General features: G+C 49.1%; 1 protein-coding gene across 2 annotated transcripts in view; it reads right to left on the reverse strand.

The window, feature by feature from the left end:
* Nucleotides 1-2,262: 2,262 nt before the first annotated feature.
* The window catches only part of LOC133342637 (protein bicaudal D homolog 2-like), an 89,428-nt gene continuing 75,945 nt past the window's right edge, over nt 2,263-15,745 (reverse strand). Inside the window, exons 7-10 of one of the 2 annotated variants that reach the window (XM_061551916.1) lie at nt 15,545-15,696; nt 13,047-13,278; nt 9,913-9,998; nt 2,263-6,526 (exon numbers count right to left, since the gene is read on the reverse strand). In XM_061551916.1, coding sequence (XP_061407900.1) covers nt 6,382-6,526; nt 9,913-9,998; nt 13,047-13,278; nt 15,545-15,696 — 615 coding nt within the window. In that variant the 3' untranslated portion in view covers nt 2,263-6,381. The remainder of the gene's footprint in view (nt 6,527-9,912; nt 9,999-13,046; nt 13,279-15,544; nt 15,697-15,745) is intronic. The other variant, XM_061551917.1, reaches the window with a different exon arrangement.

Raw genomic sequence — 15,745 nt, forward strand, 5'->3', positions numbered from 1 at the left:
CTTTTAGTAGCACACACTTTATTTGTGAATACAGTCCCTATGCACTGAGGGGTATACGGTCCCCTCACCCGTTACACTCCGAACGTACAAGCCTACAGGCTACTCATACCCCGCTCCTTCAGTGTCCTCTGACTGGACCTAGGGAGATGTCTCCCTGACCACTGGTTACTCTGAACCCTAGCCCTTATAAGGGCTGGAGGGCTTGGTCCAGGGTCCTATGCTTCTTCCGCCGTCTTGGGTCTTCGTGTCGTCGAACTCCCCGAGAGCTCTGAGCGTTCTGGCTTTATACTCGTTCGTGGCCGGGTTGTCCAATCCCCGGCCACCTTGTGGAACCCTGTGATTGGTCGTTCCCAATCTGCTTTTCGATCCCAATTTACCCTATCTGACCCTGACCGTTAGGTCGCGCGGGAAAACCTTGTTTACGGTCAGCTCTCACAACTTGTGAGACCCTGACCGTTAGTTTGAGCGGGAAACCCTTGTCAACGATTAGCTCTCCCTGTTTGTGAATATCGAGTGGGTAACTCTACTACAGGTGCTCCTAGCATGGCTATTTCGGTCAGTGTCTGGAGCTATCGCTGTGCCGCGTGCGGTGGAATCCGACGCATCTCGAGCCGGTCACGTGCCCGCTGAAGACTTCCACCACCGATAGCTCGGTGGCCGAAAGGTCAGAGCAGTGGGGGCCCAGATCTGGATTTGTTCATGGCACTGCATCGGTTTTTTTTTAGGAAGCCACCTCGCGCGTATCGCGTGCGCACACGTGCGCAGCTGCAATTGCTTTCGAACTGTGGTAAAAAAATTGTTCCATAGCAAATAGGAGACAGCGGCGGATGAAGGCATGGCGGAGGCAATCATCAGCTCCCCCCCTTTGCTCCTTGAGACCCCAAAAATGTATGTTATATTTAATACTTATTAAATAAATATATTTAATACTTACCAGAGACAATACACTGAGCGATTTTTATTTTTGATTCTGGAGCTCACTTTTAAACACCTTGACATTTTCTGACTGTGCCCCCCCCCATCTCAATCTGCCTCTGAAGGGAGCCGAAGAGGTTTTAGTGTAAAAAACAACAACCCAACATCTGTTTTCAGTCAGGGTGCAATGATTCATTCCTCCCCATGAATTTGGTTAGTGTACTGCGTGCGATGCACCCAATGAGTTTGATTCCCAGCCAGGACTATCATGAGTGGCGAGTGATATTTGAAGCGATCCTGAGCATCACCCCGTCACACCAACTTGCACCGAGCAGCGTGGTGAAGTATGTTCCAATAAAACCTGATGGCCGACATGGCGTGGGGAGACCATCATCCAGCAGTGGATTGACAAAGGGCTGTACATAATGACGATTCGTCTTTGATCCGTGCTTTAAGAAGTTATTAAATCAATGTAGATTGCATGCAATGACATGAATTAGACACAACGAAACTGACAAGGAAATTTGAACAAAAGTAGAACAATCTGCAAAGTAGCACGTACAGGTTACGTGCTTGGAAATCCACTTTGAGAGAGAATGAGGAACACATGGATCAAAAAACATGCAGAATAGACAAGTTTCAATCATTTCCCATAAATATGCTAAATTCCTCTTGATATGTAAATTCCTTTGTCAAGGTGCCCTGCCCCCTCCAACCCAGCTTAAATATACGCTGCCAAGCATGGTGGTGCTCATTCAGACGCTGTCTTTCCGACAGACCTGTTCTTCACCTGAGGACGGCTACTTGCGTTGTAGCCGAAACGTCGTGAGAATTGTATTTTATAATGTTTTCTTTTTATTATTTTATTATTTCCCATCTACGTGACTTTACCGAAAGAACCAAGAAGATTTCAATCGACTGTTTAAAAAAAATTCACAGGGCTATTCTTGAGCATGTCACGAGAAGGAATGACAGCCGATGGTTGAGACTAATGACGGAGTGGAAGCCAAAGTAGGGAAACACCCAAGAGGAAGACCACCATGGAGATGGAGCATTGAAATCAGCTCGTGTGCAGGTGCTATATGGATCGTTGCATCGATCACGTGGACATGAGAAATGGCGACATCTCGGGGGGGGGGGGGGGGGCTTCATTCAGCAGTGGACAGATCCTGGCTGACGAGGATGATAAATATGTCTTCTCGTGAGAAGCACCAAAGTTTGGTTTCCTCCTGAATTTAGAAGTGGCCTTCACATTGCCACTTTCCCGGGGGAAAAAAAAACACAGACACGCGGTTAGGCGAGGGTGTGACGATTCGCTCGGCGAACACAACGGCCAGAAGCAGGGGGTGAAGTTTAAATGTTTATTTTCAATAGCCAATCAATGCCAGAACAGGACCGGTTTGTACCAATTCAATGACGGGTACGTCGCATCCGTTGGAGGGCACGACCGCGCCACACACCGTGCATGCTGTGTATATACGGACACTTCAATGCAAGACAATTTGCTACACAATATTCCTCTATCTTATGTCGTTACAGCACACACGTTGGCAAAAAAAAGCCAGCGAAATCCACGGAAGGCTTCAGAGGCGATAACTTACGCAGGAATTATTTACTTCGACAGCGGAGGGGGCAAAAGCAACCCGCTGGTGGCAGTGGGCATCTGGTAAACTGGGAAAGCTTTTGACATTTTGTGGTGAAATTAGGTTGTTTTTTTTCGGTTCCGTCAAATGCCAATGGATCTGTTAGCTCGGTGTAAGTTCGCCCCCACATTAGCCAGTTCACAATACCTATCGGTGGTACTGCACAGCCAACTGGTTATTTCCACGATGCCCAGTGGTTACGATGAAATTTGACAATTTTTGCTTGAAATATACAATTCGGTTTTGATGCCCCGATGGTGCATTTGATACTCAAGTGTCTACTGGTAGAAAACTGCTCAACATGTCAACAAGAACTTTCTTAAAACATTTCCCAGTTTTCACAGCAGGGCCCCCCCACGGTGTAAAATGTGATCTCCAACTATAAGTCTACAAGTCAATCAACTATAAATCAATACATCTCTTTGTATTCTCTCTCTCTCTCGGCTTTAAAGAAAGTGCCATTGCCAAATAAACCAGTCTGTTATAAAGCGGCATTAATGATGATCATTGTGAGTTTTTTTTTAATTACTCCTCTCTTTTAGTTTGTATAAAGTTGAATTATTTACGGTTTGTCAACGTTTCTTCGTAAATATATGAAAATAGAGAGAGACATATAAATCATTTCCACATCCATTGCATTGTAATTGTACTTTTGGTCCTTCCGTGCATTTCCCTGGGCTCAAGACATTGCCGCCTACGAGCAATGTGCATCTACGTGCCATAACAAATCGCACACACGTTGTCTAGCATTGGTGATAGCATTGCACAGCCTATGAGGGTGACGGTGGTTCTGTTGCGCGCGTGCACTGCAAAGGGCTCATCGTCCCGAGATGTGCCAGCAACGAGGCAACGATTTTCATGGAAGCCCCATCCCGTGATAAAACTCCCAACAACTTTTCCAAATCGGATTTTTTTTTTTTTAGGTTTTCGTTTTTAAAATTGTAAACAAAAGTAGTAGTATTTCTTAATTTTTTTTTATAACAATAAATATCGCAAAAATGGTTTGGTTAATCATATTCTTTTTAATATATGATATTTTTTTTTCTTCTTTACGCTTTATTCTTTTGTAACGTTTAAATAAAGTTTTGCTTTGCATGGCGTGAAGATGATAGTTTCTTTTGATTGGAAAATAAAAAAACGGACGGCCGCTGCCCAAGACGTACTCGAGCAGCGACGGGAGAGTGAAACACTCAACGACTTTTCCATTTCAGCAACACAAGCACAAACGAACACGACGGAGGTCAAACGGAACATTGCTGCGCTTGAAGCTTTCTTAAAGCGCGATACGATGGGTTCAAGTTTGCCATCATAATTACGCGTATTTATACACTTTAAAAAAATGTTGTAACAGCTATTAATATCCAAGGACTATGCTTCAAACAGCATACCTGTTTTTGCAAATTTCTGTTTGGCCTTTACCAAATTGCGAGCTGTATGTCAACTAAAACACAGGCCTCTGTTTTGCAAGAGATTTTTAGGAAAACAATGTTTATATTTTTTTTACAGTAAGCTGTAGTCTACTTTCGTTAAGGACATTAAAAAGTCGGTAAAGAAAACCGTAATTATAAAACAATAAAATAAATATTTAAAATACCAACAACAAAAATGAGTACACGCATCTGCGAGCAGGTGCAAATTGTTTTGAAATAGAAAGTGGCAAGACCGCTAAAGTGATTGAAATATATAAACAAGGCACAACTGGTGTCAAAGAAAAACGAAGTTTCAAACGTTGTCAGAATTATTTCTCTCGTTACTCTGCATGCAGGTAAAATCTGACGATCACTGCGATGGGCAGTGGCACTTCAAACATTCCAATTTGGAACCAATTTAACAGAAGGGTATGCATTGCCCACGATAGAAAAAGTTAGTTTTTCTCTTTGTGCAATTGAAAACGCACGCTATCCGTATTCTTTTTTTTGTTCGTATCTTTAAAAAAATCACCGCAATACAAAGAATGCTGAAACTGCGCAACTTTGCATATTTTTTTGTTTCGTAACACTTTAAAATACGTGAAAGTCTGCATTAAATGACTGTTCAAACGCAACGTAGAAAACAACACGCGGGGTAATACTTTTGCCGTCGGGTGTGCAATCCTGGATCACGATCGTACAAAACGAGAGGTTTTGTTTAATTTGAAAAACAAAGTGGGCGACGAACCAAATCGGTGTCCACGTCACGGGGGTATCGCCTGTGAAACACACCTCGCTACAACACGCACCCCGCACACACACGCAAGGGTCGCTACGGCCAAGATGAACGACTACCCTAATTCAATGCCAAGGTACCTGTAAAGAGGGAGAAAACAATGCCGGTTGTTGTTTTTAAACGTAAGATAAAGCGGCACGCAAAGGCGGGTGGGGGGGGGGGGAACAAACAAACAAACAATAACACAACATCGGGTAAAACGCCAACAGCGGAGGGATAAATAAAATAATCGAAATGTTTCTCGCGGAAATAGACGCAGCTCAAGGTGGCAAGCAGGACGTAAGCCGGACACCTGAGGGGCACGTTTGCTTCGGACGGAAAGCGAAAATAAATTTCAGTGCGTAAATTGCTGGCTGAGAGTGCATGGCTGTTTTCACCGCTCTCTCTCTGTCTGTTCAGAGGTTCCAACCAAACCGGCGTTTGACCGAAAATGGAAATCAAATAGAACTATCTGCAAGTTCATGAAAAGCCTGAGGCCTTGCGTGAGCCCCGATTGAAATTGAATTTGGAAACCTGGGTTTTGTTTCTCGACTCAAAGTTGCCTCCATTGCCGTAGTCTTTGGTCGATAGCGTTATGATCCTGTTGATGAAATAACATCCGCTTATTAGACTTTGTGAGACTTTTATCTAGTGTTCAATTCGTATGCTGAAGTGCCTCCTGCATTAGCAATAGGCATTGATGGTCCTGAATATCTAAAACCAAGATTATTTTGTGACCAAAAATATTTGGCTTCTAACTGGCCAAAAACGACAGTGATAATGTACTTAATAAATTGTTATTGCGCATAATACATACATGAATCTCTGTATTAACTGCCCCCTAACTGATATTTAATTTAACGAGTGTTAAAAACTGAAGTAACAAATACAAGCGTTATGTTAAGTATCCTGGATCATCGATGTGCTCATTGTAACTGTTAATGTCTACTTTTGACTGAGTAGACCAAGTAATTCTTTTTTTCGTATTTCTAAATGTAAAGAGAAAATAACCTGAATTTATCAATACCACTTCTAAAGCTGCTAATCATGTAAACGCAGCACAATATCTCTATGACGCCTTCTCGTCGCGGGAAAATTTCAACGTTTGCTGAAGTGGAGGCAGAGCGAGGGCTGTTGCCTTTTTAAACGGACGGAAGACTCGGTGCAGTCACATTTGGACGCTGTATACATTTGAACCTTATGGCGGAACCCCGGGTTCCCGAATAAACGGAAGTCAAAATCGTAATTAATTTAAAAAAATTGGTGACTCCGTCCCACCGCGCACATGAACGCCGTGACCCGCCTGGCACGGACCATTCCGTTGTCGTGTCGTCCAAGCGCAGCAGCGAGGACGAATGCGCAGAAGAAACAAAACTGTGAAACTTTGATTAGCGCATCGTGTAGAGCTCGTCGAGAGGAATAGACTGCCGTATCGTTCGCTTTCAACAGGCATAAAATGACGTCGTAACGCAGTTTATGCGAGAGCCGGGGGCTTATGGGAACCCCGGGGTCCCGCCATAAGGTTCAACTTTAAATAGTTGTCGGCGGGCGGATCCCAGCCGGTGCGATTGTGAGGGCGCGCGCACGCCGCCTGCGGTTGCACAATCGTAGGCCCAAGCCCTAGGTTTATGCGCAAGGCCTAGGGCCTGGTGCGAGGCTCCGAGTGAGTCCCGGAGAGCGACGGCGGCGGCGGCCTGGCTAGGCCCGAGTTTGTTGCGCCGAGCGGCGACGGCTCCGGCGGCACGTGACCCGAGTGCGTCTTGGCTTGGCGGGACGAGCTAGCGCTGTCGAGACGAGGGAGAACAGTTACGGCCGTCAGACGTGAGCGTCAGGGCTTCCTCCCCACCGGCACTTACGGTCGGGCAAAAAAAAAAACGTCATGCGCGCAACAGCTGAAGAGCCAGGGTGGCGTGCGGGTCAGCGCTGCTTTTTTTTTTTAATGCGGTTAGTTCTCGTTCGCCGTTTGTTACGGTTAGTGCTTGTTAATTAGACGAGCGTATTTCGGGGGGAATTGCTCATGCCAGCGACTGGAGTTCCTGAATGGGCTGCTAGCCACGATTAACAATGTGCTTATTTAGTTTTGTTTTTGTTCAAAGCGAAATCAACAGCCATGCATTGCAAGTCAGCGTTAGTCCTGAATGATGATGAATCTGCCGCGGGCAACTCGCGCTGCCCTCAAGGTGTGCGTATGCCAAGCTGCTACCAAGCCATGCCCCGTTAGTTTATTACTGTCAGCAGGCACAGAACATTTCAGCACAAGGTTCATACGTATATCGCACCATTAGGGAGTGCCTTAGCATGTACTACATGCACGATCAACCCTCTTGGTATCGAATGCTGTGTCAAGGTCCCTTGTTGAAGAAGTCCAACAATCGTTTAACCCCAGGCCACATTACGCTTAAAACAGCGAATATTCTCCGGTAGACACAGCTGGAATTTGACTAGGAATTAGAATAAAAAAAACACGTCGGACGCGGCACAGACCACAAAAGACGTAATTGGGACGTTTACGTGGTTTCATGGTCGGTGACCGACTGTGTTTTTTTATTTCCACTGAAGGCATCGAGGAGGCACTTTTTTTAGTTTTTTTTAAAAATCAACATTATTGACGTCACTTGTCCAAAACTTCCCATAACGGGGAAGAGAAAGCACGGCGGAATACTGACTTGCCTTTTGTTTGGTGTCTCATCTGTTACGCGAATTGACCTCGACACTCACAACCAAGAGGGTTATTTATTTACCGACGACAATTCAATTCACCGACGACGGTACATCTCGTAAAGCACCATTTAACAAATTTTCTTCCTTTTTTTTCTTCTTTTCTCTAAGCCAAGCAGCGGATTATATAGCCGTCACAATATTAGCCACCGAAAATGAACTAAACAAGAAAATAAAAACAACACGGAAGAATCGGGTCTGCCTCGCGAAGGCAGCTCGACCGCGCTATTCAACGTCGACTACTCGCACGTCACAACACCTGGTTTCCTCGGGAGGAATTCACCCAACGCCCGGGAATACAACGTTTTTCGGCCTCCGGACGATAGACCATTATCCTCCGGAGACGATTCACCGTGCGTCGGGCAGCTTGCAAACCAAGACTACTTTTTGGCACGAGGATCGGGGCTAAACACTGAACAACACACACGTGCACGCGATAACGGCCGCACGTTTCTGATCCCACGTGAAACACGCGTGGACACATGCAGCGCCAGCAACGTTTTTCCACATCCGGTGGGGGGTTTAGGGGTGAGGCAACGGGGACGGCTCGGAAGGGGCCCAAGTAAATGGGTCAGAGATTTGAAAACTGCGCAGGTTCTCCGGCGACGATTTGAGACCGTTATATTTGTCGCACACTTTACGGGCGAGCATACGGCGGCACTCGAAGTGGCTATGAGGCCGATAAGAAATGTGAAACTGCCATTTCATGAATAGAGAAAAAGAGAATCTCATGCAGGTTACGGCCCCTGTTTTAATGATGGCAATTTTGAGGGATATACGGAAGTGAATGAAATAGTTCAGGCAAGACAGGAGGCAATATAGTTACGGTAGAAGATGTTCTTGTGGAGGAATTAAAAACGCTGCCAAGGTGCCATGCGATGTGTTGCCATGGCTTTCTCTGTAAACGTGCGGCGCAAAGCTCAGCTGCACGAAGGCCTCCGGAACATTTTAAAAGCGTCCTTCAATAAATGTTCCTCGCATCACTCAGACGCAATGAACAACGTGGCCTGTCGGACTGTAGCATTTTGTTCGAATAAATTTGCCCAAAACGGAACCGACGCTGGAACACTTGGGGTTGTTGCGGATCACAGGCCTGTGGCTCCGTTTGCCGTCTCGGCAGCCAACGTAACTGCGCGCCGCGTCCCATCGGCAGCAACGGAGCCTTGGAGTAACTTCAGCTCTGGCTTTTCGCGGACTCAAGTGGTAACAGATGCTATTCCCGAGAACAAGAAGTCACTGAGAATTTGGAACCACTGGTGATCCTCAAGCCCAGGGTCTGGTTGTGCACAGCCTCAAGAGGGAGCTGTGCGCATACAAAAAAATGATCCAGTGTTCATCTTAAAGCCGCTTTGCAATTCCTACTGTGCCATGGTTCAATGGAAACGTGACCTTTTATTTAGCCTTTTTTTTATCGCGCGTGCGCCGTGGCTTATCTTACACCCCATGCCGCCCTGACGCCGCGTGCCTTTGCGAGTGGTGCCGCCTGCTGCTGACGGCTGCACGATTGTGAAGTCGCCCAGGAGACTCGCAGCAAGAAAGGCCAAATGCCGGCAGCTCGCTGCGTCACGCCTGTGTGCACTTCGTTGGCTGACTCGAGTCCCCCCCCCACACCCATCTCGACGTTTTTTGGTCGTTTGAAATCATTTATGAGAAGTGCGCTATTGGCGTCGTAGCGCGAGATGAATAAGGCGCTGGATCGTTTTTTTGCAACGTGCCCCCGTGTCTCGGAGAGTGATCTGCGGAAGAGATCTTTCACAGGACTTCTCCCCAAATAAACCCTTCAAGTGGCCTTTTTTGTAAATCCTGTATAGCGTAAGAGACGCATTTAATCCACTCACTCTGCCAAGAGATGTCGCACGACACTTAACGCGATCTTTTTTTTACTCTCAGCTGGAATTTAGCCAAATTCTGTCATTGTTGACCGGCCCGAAACAATCAACTCACTACCCTGGAGAGCTCAGTTTAATCAGGGAAAGCTGCCCGGATTCGAACCCGGGCTCTAAGCTGTGTGGGATTATCGCTCTGCTCTCTGAGCCATCGGCTCACCTCCACCGCTGCGAGATAGTGAACGAGCGCTGCCTGGTGTCACTGCCACCAATCGCTGCGATCGTGCTCGTTGCTGCGCTTCGGCGCAAGGACCCAACGAGCCGGACACGAACCCTGGTGCGCCGGACCCTGCTGCCCACCCTGCAGGGATTAAGTCGACGCCATCGGCGTGCTCCACTTTCCGGTCGCCGCACACCGACGCTCGTCCGCGGCTCAAGGCCGCAAGCTCGGTTTCGTTCGCGCCGATGCGACCGCGCGGGAACCATGGATCGCACAGCGGCATCGTTATCGCGACCGGCGGCCGAGCCGCACGTGGAAGCCGATAGCTCGGGGACTTAGCGGGGAGAGGGCGGGGGGGTAAGCCGGAAGGAGAAGCGACGGGCGTCGGGGAGGTTAGCGGAGTTACCTCTCGCGAGCGACGCCAAGAGCGCGTCCGTGGGAGGAGTGGCTGGAGGAGAGAGTCAGCATGGAGTGGTGGCGCACGGCAAGAAACTGCCGTCAAGGAGAGACATTGGACAGACAAGACAGCGCGTCAGGTTCGGAGCGCCGCGGCAAGAGATTAACAAGCTGGCGCTGAAAGCCGCGGGGCGTGCAACGCAGCACAGCGCGAGGGAGGGAGAGGCAGAAGAGGCTGAAGATTTCCAAACGACGATCGGCAGTCGTGACCGAAGCCTTACGAGGTCAGACGGCCGTCACGCACGCTCAGCGATGAGGATAAGACAGCGCCGGTGAGCGAGTGCAAGTCCCGAAGTGCATTTGTCCCAAAGTAATGAATGAATTTCAGGACTTGCACCCGACGCCTTTCGCTGGTGTTTCTCTCTCCAGAAAGGAGAGCGTTGCGTTCTGGGTAATTGGAGGCCGGCTTTGCGAGCAACGCCCAGCCACACTCGTTGTGGTCTGGGGAAAAGGGGCTGACCTTCAGGAAAAGGAAATCTGGTATAAAATGTCAACGGCACATATTCGCGATAAAAAAATTCGATGTAAAAATATAGAAAGTATCTCAAGTTGTTAAAAATCTCAACACTGACAGATCGCAAAATGATTCTCGAGGTTTCGTCACAAACGTCGATGAATGCGATTGCTTGATTTTCTTTGCCCGTATAAAAATAATTTGATGTGAGAGGTCAAATGAGTAAAATTTTTTGCAATTTTTTTTCTTCCTCATTTTAAGCACTTATTTTTGACACGTTTTGTTTGTGTCATTATCCGATGTAATATGACAATGAACACTATTGCATATTTAAACACCCCAATTAAGAAGCCGCATGAGCTGGTCTGCGCTACGGGACATCATTTCCAATGAACACTGTAAATATACCCACGTCCCAATGGCGTCATACGTGGCCTCGATGTATTTCACATGCACCACTTTAGCCTTTGTCACGTTCTCCGATGTGTGTTCGGGCTGTACCGCGTGATGTTTCGGCACGACGTCTGACATTTCACTCCCCGTGCCTGGGAGCTTCCTGAAACAGCTTCCTGAAGAAGCTCCCTGGCATGCACGCGGCACGAAACGTCGGACATCGCGCCGGAAAAAATGCGCAGCACCACCCGAAAACGCAGAGGTGGACACAGCGGGAGTACGAAACCCTACGCAGAAACCGCCTCCCCTCTCAGATGGCCCAAACAAATTCGAGTCACGGCCTCCCAGCATGCAGTCATGCACAGCCAGTGAAGCACTGATGATGCAGCGGTTACACGAATGCCATCCCCCGTCCTTGCGCGACATGCCAACCCCGAGTGCGAGTGGCACGGCGGGGGCACGCACGCACGCACGCAATCACGCCAACCCCGCGCGGGAAACGCGTGGCGAACGAATGCATGCGGCAAACCCACGTGCGGAGACTCGGCTCCTTGGTTAACCTCAGCGGGGCCTCGATTGCCCGCTCCGGGGGCCAAGTTTATCCAGGCCCTCTTTGAAATGGGGGGGGAAAAAAAACCCGGCAGTTTAATCTAAACGACCATTTGATGTACCACCATGATCTCGAAGCACTGAACGTTCCCTTTTGAAATGGAGAGCCTTCTAGGGAGCGTCCGTTTACGCCTCAAATTGCTGCGGACGTGCGCGAAACCACCCAGGGAGTTCGTTGCATGCAAATGCACGCGGCTTGTCTTAAGTGCTTCCTTCGCTTGCACCGCGCTCGAACCGCGCTCGTCCGCCGACCCGCCCGCCCGCCCTGCGGCTTCAGCGCCCGTCTCGGTCCTTACCCGATGAGACAAGATGCCCCCGCCCATTGCGCGTAGCTCCGATGCAGAACAGGGCATCGCGATACAAGCAGCAATGCACAGCATGCGGGTGGTGGCCTTCTGCCAAGGTTCATTCCAAAAGCGAGCAACTGCTTCTGCTTTTCTTTAATTACTACTACGAGGCCACCTGGTACGGATGCCAACGTGCATGCGCGGGGGAAAAGCTGCTCGGCGCAACGTCTAACACTCAAGAGACGAGTCGATGAGAAGCCATTCCGTTAGAAGCTAAGAGCTGCACTCAAAGCATTTGCACCTGGTACTGTGAGCACTCGCCGCGGCTGTCAGTGTGGCTGATTAAGTTATGAACGAAGCAACGGTATCGTACGTGTTAATTTACGATTGCGAACGACTGTTGATACCACAGTTATCATTAATGTGGTTCTTAACGCGACCAGCAACGCGTCAGTTGCATTAGCGACGATAACATTAATGGTCGCATAAATGTTATCGATTATCATTTAGAACCGCTTACTTGTGCTCGCAACTGCACGATTGCAAGTTTGGGGCAGCTTTTGTGCTGTGGCGACCAATTTAAATCGATTTGAGAAAACCAACGAAAGCCTCAGTAAGTTGGCATTTCCGCCGCGCTCACAGTACCAGTCGCTTTGTACACTCGCTCCATTTCGGCGACTCAGGTGACGGCGTCGGCTCTTATTTCGTACAGGCCAATAGGGCGCGGGCATCTTCGACGGTTAACATAATAACAGAGCTCAACCTTCAGTTACAGCGTCACTACCCACCACTAACCAGGCATGTAACGATTCATCTCTCCACCCCGCAATGTCAACCAACAGGGGGGTGTGGTGGGGGAGGGGTCACAATTCTATTCAAGAATTAATTATTTTTGTTTTATCATTTTTACCATTTCGTTCGTCCCGTTTCTTATTTTCTTTTGTCTCGTTCGTACAGTTTTGTTCTCTTCAATGGCCACATTAGCATGCAATTTGCATATCATTATTACTCGCACAAATCAGAAAGATATCACGATTCTCACGCGCACGACTCAACGCACGCGTCGCAGCGCGTGAGAATCGACTTTCGACCCGCGGACCGATGACGCACCGTAGCGCGTGCCCGCTACCCCCCCACCCCACCAGCACCCGCCGACCTCGGCCGCATCCCGCGTCGCGACTCGCGACGCCGCCTTCACTGGCTGCCGTAGCTCGACGCCACGGGCGCCGGATGTCGGACGGACGATCCCAGCCGGCCGGCGCCGGGCAGCGGCGCGACTCCCGGGGGCGGCCGCAGCAGCGTCGCCGCCGCCGCCGTCGTCGGCGTCGGCGACGGACTTACTTTGGAGTGCGACGCGGCGACTGCGGCGGTCGACCCGGCAGCAACGCGGGGTCGGGCCCGGGTGCGCCGCGAGCCGTCCACGTCCGTCATCTCCAGGTCCTCGAGGCGCTGCGTGAGCGCCAGCTTCTGCTGGATCGCCATGCGCAGCAGCGAGTTCAGCGTCTTCTTCTCGTCCTCGGCCGCGTTCAGCTGGCGCTGCATCTCGTCGAGCTGCGACACGTACTCGTCGCACCTGCGGGGGGAAACGCCGGGCCGCTCGTCAACATTTTTTTTTTTAAATCGATCGCTTCTTAATTATAATAATATATTTTCATTTTATATAGCGTCATTCATGTGCATAGAGGTCGTGGGTTCAATCCCAACCCTGATGTCTGTATATTTGAAGTTTGTGTGTCTCTCTCCTCGTGGTTGCATGGATTTTTCTCCAGGTCCGGTTTTTCTCTCCACTTTGAGAAACATGCATTTAGAGTATTTGGCTGCTATAAATTTTCACGGGACAAGCCACTTGGTTGAGCTATCATTTGTGGCCAGGTCGCTTCTGAAAAAGAGCAGCAGAGGTCATTGGGCCTTATTTGGTAAAATAAAAAAACGTTTAAAGTTTAGTTTTATAGCGATCCCATAACGCTATTTATTAATTGTATATCAGGACCAAATACCATATACAGGCACTACCAAGCAAATTAAAACCCGACTACGAGGCCTACTACTACACATCCCAGACCATAATCCCGACTTCCTAACCAAGCCAAGGGGAAGCCTTTACAGGACGGGCCGTTGGCAGAGTGACAAAAAAGTTACGCCTTCTTGATAATTTATATCAATTGGTCCAATGTCCAAAATCTTGAAATTCTGCGCCCGGCGATTGTCGACCGCGATCCGGCACCGCGAGCGTGGAGCCGCGCAGCGAGCCCGCGGTGAACCGTTGAGCGGCAGCGGGACATCGGGACGTGCCGATGAATCGATCCGTCGACTAGAGGAGGGTTGTCGGACGACGTAATTTACCGTGTGAAAAAAATAAGGAATTGTTTTTTTTTACCCTTTTACTATTTTACCGTATTGTGAATCATATTGGCCTTGAAACCCGACGGGCTTAACTTGCTCCTCAAGCGTAGCGAGCTAACGGTCTTGGCCCAGTTACCAACTTATGCACACAAAGCCATCAGAGGAAGATGGATTTTTTAAAAGACTTAATTTCCCATTTTCTCGAGGTGGCCCGGTGGCTCAGGGGTCAGAGTGCTGAACCAGAACCGCTTATATCCTGGGTTCAAACTAGGTTTGTCAAATGACAACCCAGTAACCGTTTTTATAATAGGTTACCAGTCGCAGTGTTCAGGAATCTGTTAACAGTTTCCATTAAAAGTTTGACAACGAACGCACTGATTGCAACGAGCGAATGTGCAAACCTCGTGGTTCATTTTGCCGTAATTTCTCAGTTAAAAAGCAACGGTGCAATCGTGTGATTGCTGCTGGTTTACTCATGCCACTGCCGGCGGAAGGATTTCCAATGAGAGGAATCTCTAGGGGGTATTTGGTCTACTCTTCCAGGCTGGATAGTAATACCATTGTGCTAATTATTACACCACGCTTCTCGGTTAATAAGGTAGAATACATGTGATGTTTATCTATATGTGCAGCAAATTGGAAGCGGTTTTTTTACCAGTTGTTTTCATTGGGATTGAAAAACCCAAGTTCAAACCCAAGAAGCCGCCTGCGATTAAACCGGGTTCCCAGTTTGGCTGACCAATGACTGCACAACAAGCCCACATTTAAATGTTATTTTTAATTGCATTTGGCTACTAACACGGGTTTCACTGGCACGTGACGAATGCCAATCTCACAGTGGAGCGTGTGGGTAAGAGACAGAAAATCTTCGTTGTAAGCGGACGCCTGTGAGATTGAATAGCACGATTTACAAGCGTGGTTTAGACCAGCCGTGATGTACGGGTCTGAATGCAAGGGCGCTGCAAAGACGGATGTTACCCGCAGCGGAAATGAGAATATGACAATATTAAGGGTGAGCCTTAGGAAAAGCAATAGCAAGGAAAATTATAAATAAGAAGATTCGAGAGACGATGGAGGTAGAAGCAATCAATGACGAGACGAGAGAAGCGCGGCCGAGGTGGTGGGGGGTACGCGCCCTAGCGGACACACACCGAAGGCGTGGCGCGGAGCGTTCTGCCTGCGGACGCACGGGGCGAGAGACCAAGGGGCGGAGGAACAAAAGGGTGAGCGCGAGATCCGGGGAGGGGGGCGGGGCCAGCACAAACGTGGCGAAAGCTGAGACCTCCCGCGAAGCGACAGACCGAAGCCATCGCGACGGCGAGAGCGCCGGTTTACCAGGGACCCTCCGCAAGGAAGCGGCTGCGTTAGGGCGGCATCAGTTTGCTGGTTTGTTAAAGTGATCCTTTCGTACCATGGATCTCCGCGAGTTTTCTTTCTTCAACTAAAACGAACCAATCTAAGGGATTACTGGCCACGGGGCGCGGGGTGGGACGGACCGCGTGGCGAACATGGATCTCAGCGAGGAGAACGTCGCCGCGTCCTCCTTCAGCGCCTTCAGCTCATTGCGCAGCTTCATCATCGTCTCTGCCACCATCGACTTCTCGTTCTCGTACTTGCTCTTCAGGTTCGCCAGCGCCACCTCGGCCGTCTGTGGTGGTGGGGAGGGGCGAGCGGGGAGTGGGGAGTGGGGGGTCACG

The sequence above is a fragment of the Lethenteron reissneri genome, chromosome 15, assembly GCF_015708825.2.
Source record: "Lethenteron reissneri isolate LAM-NWPU_2019-01 chromosome 15, ASM1570882v1, whole genome shotgun sequence".
NCBI classification, from domain to species: Eukaryota; Metazoa; Chordata; class Hyperoartia; order Petromyzontiformes; family Petromyzontidae; genus Lethenteron; species Lethenteron reissneri.